Consider the following 14,582-nt stretch of genomic DNA (forward strand, 5'->3'; position numbering starts at 1 on the left):
CAGGTGTTGGAAGGATTCAAGGTACTATAGTCTATATGTATTGATGGTTTTAAAAACGGAAATTTCACAAATAGTTAGTATAAATATCTTAATTATGCTTTTTAGCTATATAGTAAACTTTTATAAATGCATATGCTTGAGACCGAAAAAAATATTCATTTATCGAGATTATTAGCTTATCGATAAATGCATAAAATATTTATTGATCGATAAATAAATATTTTCTTATTTTAGAGAGTATTTTGCAGTATGTGTCATAAGAAAGAAAAAAAAATTGAATTAAGAATTTCAAAAGTTTAAATCTAGAAAACTAAAAAATGTAGTCTTTGCATATTTATTATTTAAATCTAGGAAAGCTAAGCGAATTTGGTGAAGTTTAATGTTTCTAATTGTATTCATGTATATAGAATATGAAGAGATTTTATTTCAACTATAAAAGAAAAAAGGTAGATGTTTAAAAATCATAATCCAAGTATAATGTCTTCTTATTATTTGAAAGACGTACAAAAATCATCTTTAACAAATAAAATAAGAAACGCAATATGTGAGCATAACAGAGAGAATACAACTATTAGCCAAAAAGATTTACAAGCATGGGTGAAATAAAAATTTGATTTAACTATTAGTCAATCAACAATATCACACTCTCAAAAGGTTGGCAGAGTATTTGTCAAATGAGATGAAAAAACAGCGATGCCAAGAGGCATAAACCGGCAAAATACCTTGATTTAGAGAAAGTTTTGTACGAGTGATTTCTTCAAATGCAAGAGAAAGTGAACATGTCAGGAAAAATTATCCAAGGAAAAGCAAAAGATCTTTTCCTGAAAATGTATGGTAAAACTAATTCAGAATTCAGCTTCTATTCTGATTGGTTATGTAATGACCCTAAAGGTCATTTTTTTGGAATTTTTGTAAAATGATCATTTTACCCCTCCCTTTAGATGCTCCGAGTCATTTTTAATTGTTATCGGGTGTTGATTTTTAGAAAATCCCATTAAAAGTTAAGTCCTTGGAAATTTTGAGTTTTCATAAGCTTTAAGTATTAAAAACTGGTAAATTTTGAGTTTTCGTAAGCTTTAAGTATTAAAAAGTGGTATTTGGCGTCAATTGGAGCTACGGGTCTCAGAATGGAATTCCGTCGATTTCAGTCGCTCCAAAATGTCAAAATAGGCTTAGAAGACTTTACGGAATCAGTTTTGGAGTTGTAACAAAGATTTGAGGCCTTGAGTTGAGAATTTGAGGAACTTTAAGCCAAGGTTTGACTTTGGTCAACTTTTGGAGTTCTGATGCTCGAAATGAAATTTTGACGACTCCGTTGGATTCGAGAGATGGATTTTGGTCTAGAAAAAGTGTTGGTTGAATTTTTAGAGGTCTCGACTTCGTTTTGGTATTTTGAAGGCCTAAGTTGATTTAGTTGCGACTTTTCGAATTTTGGGTCAACGAGATCTCGAATTCAAATTCTAATGATTCCATCAGCTCCGGAATGACCAAATTATGCTAGTAGCACTATTAGAATGACTATCGAGGCAATCGATACGAGTTTGGGGACATTTGACGCTTTTGACTTTGAAACTTAGCCTATGGTTGACTTTGGTCAACATTCTTGGAAAACGCGCTTCAATGAAAATTATGATAGCGCGGTTAGTTCTGGAATGTTGATTTTGGTCTAGAACGACCCTTCATTCGCTTTTCGAGGCTTCCGGACTAATATCGAGACCCATTGTGCAATGAGGCTTAAAATGGCTCTTGGGTGTGAGATCCACTTTTTATTAAAATAATCTCGTATGGAAATTCTGAATACGCCATTGAGTCCAGAATATCGAATTTAGTGGGGTAGCATATTTGGTTTATTTTTATCGGAATCCGAACGAATTCTAAGCACACCGTTGGAGATTTTGGAATTTTCCAAAATCATATATTGCAGCAAAAAGCTGATGCAGCAAAAAAAATCATTTTGGGGTTTTTCACTCAACTTTAAAATCTCATAACTTGAGCATTACGGCTCCAAATTGGGTGATTCAAAGGAACAATTGTGAGATTTTTCGTGGAGAACGCATTAGGGAGATTGAAAACTGATTTGGAGCATTCGATTCAGGTAAAAATCGCGATTTTAATTGCAGCTCGGTACATTTTCGGATTGAATTTTTGAAGAACTTTGAGTAATTGTTTCTTGACCTATATAAACCCGATTTTGGTGATTTAAGGGTCTAAATTCAAGAGCATTTCGTGAGGAATCTCGTGGTAATCTCAGAAACACGAGGAAAAGCTTCATTCGAGGTAAAAATGCATTTTATGTTACTGATTTAGTCATTTTCAGAATGAAATTTTGTGAAATTTTGAAAGAGTGTATCTTGGTCAATATAACTCCATTTTGAGTGATTCTTAAGGCTAAATTATGGGGGGTTTCATAAGGAACGTCATGGTATAATTTGTTTTGATTGATAAATTTTTGTTTTTGAGAAATCGATGTGTAAAGAGGCTGCCTTATATTATTTTCTTAGTTTGAAAATGTGGAAATTGATTGTTTGATCGTCTTACGTAATTTCCCACCCCGAATTGTGTAATAAATCTGATTTATGATCTTGGGGTGACATTTAGAACCTGTTTTGAGTGTCAAATCTAGAATTTCGTATGTGGGTCCCACAATTCCCGTTTTTGACCCCAAAATTGGTCCATCTCTAAAAATTATGAAATTAGTGTCTAAACGACCATATCGACGTTGTGGCTCTATTTTGATAGCTTGGCAGTGTTTCGAGGCCATTCGAAAGGAAAAAGCTCCAGCACAGTGAATTGAAGCTCGCGTGTTTAACCTACAGGTAGGCTACGATTTTACCTTTCTTTAGATTGAGCTGAAATGTGTGAAAGCATGTTGAAATAGTTGGAATTTGGGTTGGGTAGTTTGATTGAATATCTTAGGTGTTAGAAATCATGCTTTAGGCTTATTATCGGGTTTTTGGATATTTAGAAGTATGTGTATCTTGTCGTTATTTGTTAGTATTACAAGGAGAGTTGAATGAGCATGTTGTTGATACGGTGGGGTATGTTGGCCTTAGTATAGGATGTAAACTTGCTTTAGATGTCCCAGCGTCGCCCGATAGACTTAGATCCTTGTAGAATGGTGTAGCGGGCTAGTGCCTGGTAGTTTGGCCTTAGCTAGGCGTTACTCTTGCTCTTAAAAATACCATTATCCATAACTCGGTATAATCATGACTTTCGTGATGCGTCGGCGATACTAGATTTTGTGATCGTTGACTTTGGCTTCGGTTTCAGTTTTGGCGGTATATTGGTTGACTAATTGGGATGGAGATTCTCAGTACTATTATTGTTTAGTTGGAAAGGAGAATATTCGGCACCATAGGATAAAATATCTGTGAGCATCCGGGTACCCAGTCCCTGACTCCATTCTGAATTATCGGGGAGCATCCGGGTACCCAGTCCCGGCCTTCGTCGACTTGCTAGTATGACGAGCATCCAGGTATCCAGTCCTGGCCTCGATCATATTGATGTGTTACAGCGAGCATCCTGGTACCAGTCCAGGCCTCGATCGCATCGATGTAATACGGCGAGCATTCGGGTACCCAGTCCCGGCCTCGACCGCACTTATGTATTATGGCAAGCATCCGGGTACCTAGTCCCAGCCTTGGCCACTTTGAATATTCAGGTGAGCATTTGGGTCCCAGTCCCGGTCTTGACTCCTAAGTCACCACTAGATCGATTGACCCTTGGAGATTCAGGGTTTGGAAATGATATAGTACTTCGGCTCCTAACTGGTTCTTAGCCTTGGTAGTTTTAGCTATTCTGTGTACTCGGTGGGCTTATGGGGGTTCGTCCGGGTTTTTATTTAACTTGCGCACTAGTGTCCTGGCTGGACTTATGGGGACCCAGTTAGGTATAGTTAGTTGTAGTTCTCATAGATAGTACCCTTTCCCCTTTTGATGCTTATGTTGACTCTTATTTAGGCTATTCTCCTATTTCATATTTTTTTTACCTTCTCTGCTCAGTCGGCCTATGATGCTTAATGGGTACCTGTTGTCTTAGTATTCATACTACACTCTGCATCTACTTTTGTGATGCAGGATCGAGCACCAGCTATCGACGTGAATAAATCGAGCCTGTTGCAGCCAACTTCGGAGACTAGGGTGAGTACTTGGCGTTTTTGGATCATTCCTGTCTCTTTCAGCATGGATGGCCCGTCTTTTGCCTTCTGAGACTAGCCAGTTGTTATATATATTTTCGGTCCACTTTCAGGACTTGTACTCATATTTTATTTTGTAGCAACTCTGTATTTGTGACTTCGAGGTTCTGGGAAGGATCATTAGTTGTTTAAAATATGTTTTGGTTTACTCCCGCTTATTCATTTTGTTTACTTTTATAATTCAATACTCTTATATAGTTTCTGCCCTCAAATCCATTACTTGAAGTTCCGGGTTGACGGATTGGCTTACCTACTAGAGGGTTATAGTAGGTGCCATCATGACCTAAGGAATTGGGTCGTGACAGGTTAGAACGTTTCAAGTCAAGACACGGAATCAAGTCCTACATACGTTTTGCTGAAAGTGGTTTAGTTATCATGGAGAACATTGAAAACGAATTGCCTAGCATACGGTCAAAATTAGATCAGTTTGAATTGAAGGATATTTATAATATGGATGAAACTGGATTATTTTACCGATTGCAAGCTAATCATTCACTTGCTACCAAGCAGCTTGAAGGTCGCAAAAAAGACAAAGAGAGAATTACTTTTGCTCTCTGTTGCAATGGTGATGGATCTGACAAAATACCATTGTGGATTATTGATAAATTTGCAAATCCTAGATGCTTTAAAAATGTGAACATGAAAAATCTTAATTGCATGTATAGATCCAACAAGAAAGCTTGGATGACTGGATTGTTTTTTCAAAAATATGTTGGCTGGTTTGATAAGAGAATGAATGGCAGGAATGTTTTGTTAATAGTAGACAATTGCCCAGCTCATCCAAAGATAGTTGAAGGCCTAAGAAATGGAGAGTTATTTTTCTTACCCCCTAACACAACGTCTAAGATTCAACCATGTGATGTTGGGATTATTCGAGCATTCAAAACTCATTATCGTCGTCTTTATTTCCGTATCATACAAGGCATTGAGGTTGAAGCACCAAATACTGAAAAAATTAATATTTTGAATGCTATTAATTTTGCTAACTTGCCTTGGAATTTTAATGTGAAAGAAATAACAATTGCAAATTATTTTCGACATTGCAAGATCCGATCGAAAGAAAAAAATGTTTCCGAACCACAAGTTGGTGAATTAGATGAAGTTATCCGAGAAGTCGGTGAATTAGATGAAGGTATCCATGAATTAAATGATGTCATATCTAATTTATCCTACAGAAATGTGATGGATGTTGAACATCTTTTGAACTACCCTAACGAGAATGATACAGTTATGAAATCACCTACAGAGGAAGAGATTATTCAATCTATAATAAATAATGATGATGAGAATGATCCTGAACAAGATGATAGTAGCATTGTCCCACATGTATCATCAAATGAGGTATTTTAAGCAATGACTACATTGTCAAACTATTTGGTACAACACGAATAAAATATTCTGGAAATTGTGTTCGCTTTTCAAAAAGTTAAGGATGAGATTAATTTTGGATTTGTTGAGAAGAAAAAATAATCAACTATAGAATCATATTTTAAAAAAAATAGTTATTGGTCTAGTATTATTGACTGATTATATATATATATATATATATATGCATTCTATTAATTATTACTTTATATTTTTTCTGGGCCTTTAATACTTTATTTATAATTATTATCTAATGCATTTAGCGAGAATATTACTTTAATATAATTGGCCCAAGTCGAAATCGGAGAAAAATATTCATTTAGCGAGATTATTACTTTATCGAGGTTTTACTGTAGTTTGTAATTACGCTTCATATATTACGCTTCATAGCTATATTTTTGTTTGCTATGGGTATTTCCGTTTGTATATTTCATTTGCCAATATACAAACATGATAAGTATATACAAATTATGTATTTATACATTTAGGAATTTTTTCAGAACTCCATTTGTATATTTCGCTTGCTAATATGCAAACATGGTAAGTATATACAAATTATATATTTATACATTTAAGAGTTTTTTAGAACTTATACAAATCAAATATATCAACAAATCGTATACAAATAGGATAATTATATACAAAATTTGAATTTATACAATTATGAATTTTTTATAACCTATACAAATCAAATGCATCAACAAATAGTATATAAATAACTAGGGTAAGTAAATAAAAATTCTGGATTCATTCAATTAGATATTGAATTATACAACTTCTAGATTTATACAATTAGGATATAACAAAATTGATTAAACTGTAGCCTAGTTTAATAATTAATCATAACTATAGGTTAAGTACATAATAATGTTTAAATGTTTGCCATTTCACATAATTTCTCATATAAAGAATTATATCATTAATTAGTTTAATTTAATCATATGTGGCAGATTATATATGATATTGTATTATACAATAAATTGTTATTTTTTTGTAATACTCTTTGCATCCTATAAATTAGACTCAAACTTCTGATTAAGAATAAAAAGAATACTTAGGGCCTATTTGGAAAGTCACCTTGGTAATTGAATTTGGTATAATTGGATGTAATTACATTGTTTGGCATGTTTGGTTGACCATGTAATTACTTGGTCAGCAGGTAATTGAGTGTAATTGGCAGGGGGTAATAACACTCTACAATTCCCGGGGGAGGGCGGGGTGGGGGGGTTGTAAATTGGTGTAATTACAAGCTGATTACTTATAAATTTCTTCATTTTATTTTTATTTTTACCTTTTTTCGTTTTAATTTATTTTTTTATTAATTTTTTTTAACTTCTTCTTCTTATTATTATTTATTTTAATATTTTCTAAAAATATATTTTTTATTATTTAAATTTCATTTCCTTCTCATTCTCCACCTTTACTTCATGTGATTCCATGCAATTTTTCTTATTACTTTTTTTTATTCTATGTTTATTATTTTCATTAACATAATTTTGTCAGTATTCAAATTTTTAAATTAAAAAGAAGTCATTATTGAATAAAGCTGTAAATTTATGTTTTCCTTTTCTTTTAAATTATATTTATGTACATTATATTGAAATTTGACATAAGAATAGTATTGTGTTTAAAATTTTATTTTGAATTTAGAAGTTATGTTATATTTTCAATTTCATGTATTTTAGTAGTATTGACTTGATATTTCACGTTGCAAGCCATTTATTTTTTAGTTAGACTTAATAGATCATCTTGATAGATCATCTTTTTGTCAAATGTTTTAATAATTTTATGACATTATATTTATAATATTAATATTTTTTGTCAAACATGTATTTCATAATGTTCAAAAAAATCTTGTATTTTTAGTTTTTATTATTAATTAATTAAAATATACTAATTTTAAAATATATAAATCAATTAATTTTTTATAATATTAGTAAGAACGTATGTTTATTAACTAATATATTTTCAAAAGATAATTTATATATTAAATATTTAATTTAATATCATTTATAAAGGTCTTCATTTGTCTAATATAAATTTCAAGTTTATTTTTAAAATTTAATATAACATTGTAATTAGACTTGTGCAACCAAATAATATAATTGTAATTACACTGTAATTATATTGTGGCAAACAAACAAGTCATTAATTACTACCCTAGTAATTACACCAACTCCAATTATCAGATGATTTTCCAAATAGACCCTTACTGTTACTCACTCGAATCGTCTTTCACCACTCAAAGAAGCTCAGTAATTGAAGAACTTGTCCATAATCCATACGAATTTTGGCAACCTTATATTGGATATGATTTATATGTAACTATTTTTAGTTTTCTCTAGTTGAAAAATAATCACTATCATGAAGTTTTAATAATATCTTGAAATTTAAATCTTCATAACAATACTATTTTTCAAAGGTTGAAGCGAACAGTGTTCAATGGGCACTATGAATATACTTGGTAATGGAAGAAATATTTTTCATTTTTTTCATGTTTGATCGATCAAAATATTTTGAAAAAATAACCTCTCTAAGGAAAGTAGAGAAAACAAGTTGAATATCTGACATTTTAAGTTAATTATCTCATACCCCCCCCCTCTTCGGCCTAATGTCATGCACCTTGCGATTATGATATCTACATTCAATTGTGCCCCCGACCCACCAACCCAACACCTCGGACTCCCAACCCTTAACCATCCCACTCTCGCTACCTCCAAACCCCCACTTCCCAAAATAACAAACACATGAAAATGAAAGTGTGTAGCTTAAGAACACAAGTCCGTGGATGTGGAAATGGTTCAAAGCATAATGGGCCAATAACTGGCCGAAGATACAAATGACAAAGGGTAAATCACCTAGGTATACTATAATAAGAAAATATTTACTTTCTATGACAATAATTTTAAAAAATTAAACATAGCAATTTTTTGAAATTAAAAATTGCAAATTGATTCCAAAAAGGCCATCTCCATCTCTATTTGTCGCCTCTTTCTCTGCTATTTTCTCTCGACACTTTGTTTGGATGGTTGTTACGTATTGTTTCATAATGTATCGTATTATATTGTATTGTGTTATATTGTAGCGTATTGTATTATTTTAATGAATACAGTATTTGGATAGATTGTATCATTCTTTGTCGTTATATAATGTCACACATTCATGATTTGAATGATAAACTTACAAGAAAAGTAGAGTATGGGATAGAGATTCTATGAAAAGGTAGGGTAAAAGATTAAATATAATTATTAAATAAAAAATAAAGACAAAATGAGAAAAAAATATTAAGGTAATGACGCGATCACACCAAATCGATCGTTACATAAAATGAGTCTTTTCGTTGTTACCTAACGATGAATTTCAACGATACGATACAATAGAATTTAAGCAATAATCAAAACAAACACTGCATTTAAACAAATAATACAACGAGTAACAACCATCTAAACAAGGTGTCAGTCTCATGATTCTTCTTCTTCATCATCCAAAGAACTATCTTCAAATCATTTTTCACCCATATTTCACGATTTTCATCCAAAACACGACGAGAAAAAGAATAGAAAAACCGCAAATTGATATAAAATCACGTGTTCAAGCAGGGATTCCAAATTTCTAATACAGGAGCAAGGATTCACCATTATTCATGGCCATTAAAAAGCTTCAAGCTTTGAATTCATTATTTGGATTTTACGAATTTGTGAATAGTTTGGATTGGTTGTTCTTACAAATAATTGAAAATAATCGTTTGAAGTTTATATCTCAATTTTAAGGGGAATTGGTTATGTTTAGAATTGATTTTAGGAGAAATATTTGATCAAGGCTCGAAGAAGACGGAGTTTTCAGAATTGTATTAAAATTGTATTAGATTTGTTTCATAATTGAATTAGAATTATATTAAAATCATGAACAATACATTTATAATACATATTACAGACTTCATCACTTATGATACATTTATAATACAAATACAATACACTGAGAAAAGGAGAAGCTGCAATATGTATTATAAATGTATTGTTCAAGATTTTAATACAAGATGATTATAATAGAATCGTTGTCGGCGTCAAAGCAACAAATGAAAAATTGCCTGACTTCTCCAATAAACTAAGCAAGTTCTTTGGGCTATAAAATTAAATAGCACTAACTTCTTTACAGATGACAATGTAAATCTTAATTCTTCGGCCTTTGATAGAAATCAAATTGTATTCATGGTATCGAGAGATCTAAAGAGGCCTCATAAAGAGAGAGTGTAGAGAGAAAGAAAGGGAGAAAGAGCGCAAGAGAGAGAAAAGAAAGAGAGAGAGAGAGAATTGCAATTTAATAAAATACATAGTATTTTTATATATCACTATAAATATTAATAATTAAAAAATATACTGAAAAATAATAATAATTTATTAAAAAGTATTCACTCAAGTAATTAATCAATTAAAATGGGGAAATTTACATAAATATACTATATTAAAAAAATATTACTATTTATATCAATAATATTTTTTTTACTGAACACTTATAATACAATTTTAATACATATTAGCGAGAATAATTTATAAAACTTATATAATACAAGTTTTATTCATGGATACTTTATTTATCACATACTTTAATACACTTATAATACATTGTATCAATTTCTTACTAAACAAGTATAATATATTTTAAAACACTTATAATACATATATATTGCATGCATAATTCACTTTTAATACATGACAGATATATCATAATATTACTATATATTACTATAAATGATAATAAATAAAAAACATCGCTAAAATCAGTAATTATTTATTAAAAAGTATTTTTCCTAATAACTTTTCCCATTAAAATGCACCATTAGCTGTGAATCCACCATCGGCCCATATGATTTGGCCCGTAATATAAGAAGCAGCAGGGAAGCAAAGAAAAGCTATTACTGCAGAGACTTCTTCGGGCTTTCCGGCTCGGCCCATAGGAGTCTTGAAAATAAAACTGTTTATTTCTTCTTTTTGTTGAGGATTTTTCTGGAAAAAACAACAACACAATTTTAAAAACAAAAGACATGGACACATAAATCTTTTATTTGATAATAACTTATAAGTTCCGATCATACTTAAGTTGGAGTTGACTATATCAATTTTTATTAACTATATATTTTTATTTTAATTTGATCTAATGATATTTTATGATTGGACAAGAAAGGATTGCTCGGACATTAAACACTCTCCACCTCTAATTATAAGATTGTGAATTCGAGTCAAAAGTAAAAAGGGTGAGAGTTTCTAAATTGGGATAGAAAAAGACATTTTATGATTGTACAGATTATAAATATACCTTACATTCAAAAAGTGACCAAATTCCTCCTTCTATTTTGTGTTTTTTTTTTAAAATTTTTTATCTGGTATTTGAAATCCATGAAACTTCGACTAAATTCAAATCGCAACGGTGGCGCTCTTAGCAACATGTTTAACACCTTCTATTTTGTTAATATCAGTGAACTTCTGTATAAAAACTAAAATATAATAAAGAAAATTACTACTATACCATTGCAGTTTCAACGACTGGGGTTAAAATGACTGCTGGAGCAACTGAATTGACCCGAATGTTGTCTTTGGCCCATTCACATGCCAAGTTCTTTGTCATTTGATTTATAGCACCTATATAATTAATACTATAAGTTAAAAAAATAAATTGGTTGTCACCAAAAAAAAGACGACAAATTCAACAAGATATCCAGTGTAATTCCACAAAATGGGGTTTATGGAGGAAGGTTAAAGTGTAAGTAACCCTTACTCTTACCTTTGAAGTAGACAGTGACGAAGTCAGAAATTTCATCAAGGATGTCCAAGATTTAATATGTATCTGTGAAAAATAATTTTTGACCTATATATTTCATACAATTTTCTATATATATATATAGTATAATTATTTGATGAAGGTTGTCCAATTGGTCAACCTGGCTTATATGTGGCTACACCACTGAAAGTAGAGAGGTTGTTTACGAGTTACGACAGATCCTCATCTCAAGGAAAAATAGTTCAAAGCAGTAAAGAAAAAAAATAACAAAAATGAAAAAGTCATGGCAAGATACTATAGACAACTTAACAATCATTCTAAACAATAATCATAACAGGAATACTCGAAGTACAATAAAAAAACAAAAAAGACGAATGAATGAATTTGTGTGGGCAAAACTTTTGATGTGACAATGTTGAACATAATTTAAAACCAAAAACTAAATAAGAGGTTAAGATTAACTAAAATCATATAAAAAGAATAACGCTTGACTCATCGATTCAATCAACTTAACATAAAGTATCAATTTTAAATTCTGAATTCGCCGTAAATTACAAAAGTGTTACCTTTGGAAGCAGAATAAAGAGAAAGAGAGGGCAATGCTGAAAATCCAGCAATAGAAGAAACAAAAATAATATTTCCATTTTGAGAAGCCTTCAATAAAGGATAAGCAATTTGAGATAAATGATAAGCAGCTTCAAAATTAGTTCCCATAATTATGTCATAATCTTCTTTTGTGAAATCTTTAGCATCCTTATGTATCGCCACCCCTGCATTATTCACCTAATTAATCATAAACAAAAGTTACACATCATATATACATACGTGTATTAATAACTTTTATATTATCAGATTACTTTAAAAAACGGCGAAAATAATTAGTCTTACCAGAATATTAAGCTTTCCATCAAATACATTTGTAACATTCTTCATAAGCTTTTCACGTTCAGTGTGTGATAATAAGTCACAAACAGAACCTTCAACTTTAAGTCCATTTTTTCTCCAAATTTCAAGGCATTCTTGAAGTTCTTTTTCATTACGGGAACATGTATATACTCTTGCTCCAAAATTTGCCAATTCTTCCACTATAGCATACCTAAAAATAATTATAAATCAAATGACAGAGACAACTATGTAATACTTAAAAAATATAATATTTTAATGTGAATTGGTCAATTGGCCTACATATCACAAATTAGTGACAGACAAAATTGCATAGCTAAACAATGAAATTTTCATGCTAATCCCAATTTAGCTATGAATAGCCAATAAATTATAAGAAAATTCGACTAACTACGAGTTTTTTAACAACGAAATAGCTAGGGATTACTGATAAATTTCATAGCTAATTCCGAAAGATTTAAGGGGAAAAAAATTAAAACTCACCCTATGCCTTTGGAGCCACCAGTGACAAGGGCAGTGGTGCCTTTGAGACTCCATTTTTCTCTCAATCCTGCCATTTTTGGTTGTTTTATTTTATTTTTAATTTTGTCACCACGCACAAGCAGAGCAAAAGAAAGCAAGGGAAATTCTTTTTTTGGAAAAAATCTTTTGATTGCGTATTGAATAGGAAAAAGCTTAAAAGTTAGGTAAGGTTTGGAGTCACTTTGTCAAATATATATAGGAAGAGAAAATGGTTTCATAGTGTTCGTGGATGTTCACATTGATTTATATCTTTACATCAATTTAATGAATATATGTATGGAGGAAAATCAGTACACAAAATCATGATCCGTTCAACCTGTTTCGATTTGTATTAGGTGAATTAATAACTTGCGTACTTTCCTAAACTCTAGCATAAACATAGGAAAAACATGTTAATAACCTTTAATGGTATTGAGAATTTGTATTTTATAATTCACAAAAATTCATATACTGGCAATTTTTAAATTTAGCTTGCATGTTATATAAGATTCAATGTATTTGTTCAATTTAAGTCACAATATGTGGTGGCATTGGGGAAGATCTGTTTATGATATAGTTCAAGAAAGAGTCGTCTCATTTCCTTATTTCTTTATAATTCATTCACTTCAAAAAAATCGTGATGGAAAAGCGTAAGAAGAATTCGAAACTCTAGATATGTAAAATAAAAAGACTCCCTAGGAGATGGTATTCTTTGTTTTAGGTCTTAATAAATTTTTCTATCGATTGAAGTTATTATGCCGGTTGATTAAATCTCTTCCTAACGCCTTTAGGGGTTGTGAAGAGAGCCTAGTTCTATGATGCAGTAATAGGAATGTTCTGCCCTTAACCAAAGGTCTCGGTTTGAACTCTGTGTATGACAAAAAATCTGATGGGAGCGCCACCTCGAATAGGCTCTATAGTGCACGATCCGAATTTAGTCAGGACTCCACGGATTCCGGACAACGAAGGGAAAACCAAAACGAAAACAATATGTGGTGGCTATAAATCAAAGACTTAAATGGTATACCACAAGAATTTTACTACGTCTTTGACATACAATCTTTCTTCATGGATGTCAATTCAATTGCGTAATTAAACTTGGAAGGTGAAGTACGTTTCAAAAATTTAATAATTTAGATTGAATGACTACAAGTGGTGATTTAGAACCATGTTAAATGTTAAGTTGCAATTTGTAATGGAAAACATACGTGGTGATTAAGAACTATTTTGAATGTTGTAGGTTTTCAAAGGATTTAAGGTATTATATGCATCGACAGTATAATTTTTTTTTATATCATCAATTTAATTTAATTAGATATATGTATATGACAAGTTAATACTTTATTTTTAGGTTATTATATCACGTTGTTTATTATTATTATTATTATTATTATTATTATTATTATTATTATAAGTCAATTTACCTTGATAAAAAATCAATAAACTGTCTATGCACGTAACTTAAAGGCATGAATCTTTCAATAGCCCGTTGGAATAATTTGGTTAGGAAAAAAATCATCTTCAATATATATATTAATTTATTTATTTGGCTTATTTTAATTTGATATGAAATTTAAAAAAATAAAAAATTATTTTTACTGTGAGCGCACCAAATGTTCCATAAGCAGAATGGTAGCTGGATCAAAAATAATCTCCTGAGACTTCACAGTACAGTGAAACTATAAATCCATATTTTTGTGTTTGCAGTTAAAATTAGGATCTCACTGCGTTTGTTTATATCTACTTTTATTTCTCCCAATTATCGTTTCTCCCAATTATCGAATAAGTAATGCATTTTTTATAGAATCCAATATGAATACGGCAATATTTTTAAAAAGTTCGT

At 31.0% G+C, this 14,582-nt stretch overlaps 1 protein-coding gene and 1 pseudogene across 1 annotated transcript; one reads left to right on the forward strand and one right to left on the reverse strand.

Moving 5' to 3' along the window:
- The first annotated feature begins 477 nt into the window (after nt 1-477).
- Nucleotides 478-5,545, forward strand: LOC129876844 (CENP-B homolog protein 2-like; annotated as a pseudogene).
- A 4,693-nt stretch (nt 5,546-10,238) lies between these two features.
- On the reverse strand, nt 10,239-12,932 carry LOC129877643 (tropinone reductase 1). The gene is made up of 5 exons (XM_055953165.1): nt 12,722-12,932; nt 12,224-12,431; nt 11,902-12,118; nt 11,084-11,196; nt 10,239-10,563 (listed from the first exon to the last, which is right to left on the reverse strand). The coding sequence occupies exons 1-5, from the start codon at nt 12,793-12,795 to the stop codon at nt 10,384-10,386; spliced, it is 792 nt and encodes a 263-aa protein (XP_055809140.1). The 5' UTR covers nt 12,796-12,932; the 3' UTR covers nt 10,239-10,383.
- Nucleotides 12,933-14,582: the final 1,650 nt, after the last annotated feature.

The sequence above is a fragment of the Solanum dulcamara genome, chromosome 12 (assembly GCF_947179165.1).
Source record: "Solanum dulcamara chromosome 12, daSolDulc1.2, whole genome shotgun sequence".
Lineage (NCBI taxonomy): Eukaryota > Viridiplantae > Streptophyta > Magnoliopsida > Solanales > Solanaceae > Solanum > Solanum dulcamara.

Bases quoted from the DNA above. Each gene is read 5' to 3' on its own strand.
- LOC129877643 (XM_055953165.1), bottom strand. From the start codon at position 12,795: ATGGCAGGATTGAGAGAAAAATGGAGTCTCAAAGGCACCACTGCCCTT. The intron at 11,197-11,901 runs GTAACACTTTTG...TTAATTATATAG, and splicing joins TCTTTATTCTGCTTCCAAAG to GTGCTATAAATCAAATGACA. The intron at 10,564-11,083 runs GTATAGTAGTAA...TGTTTTTTCCAG, and splicing joins CAGTCGTTGAAACTGCAATG to AAAAATCCTCAACAAAAAGA.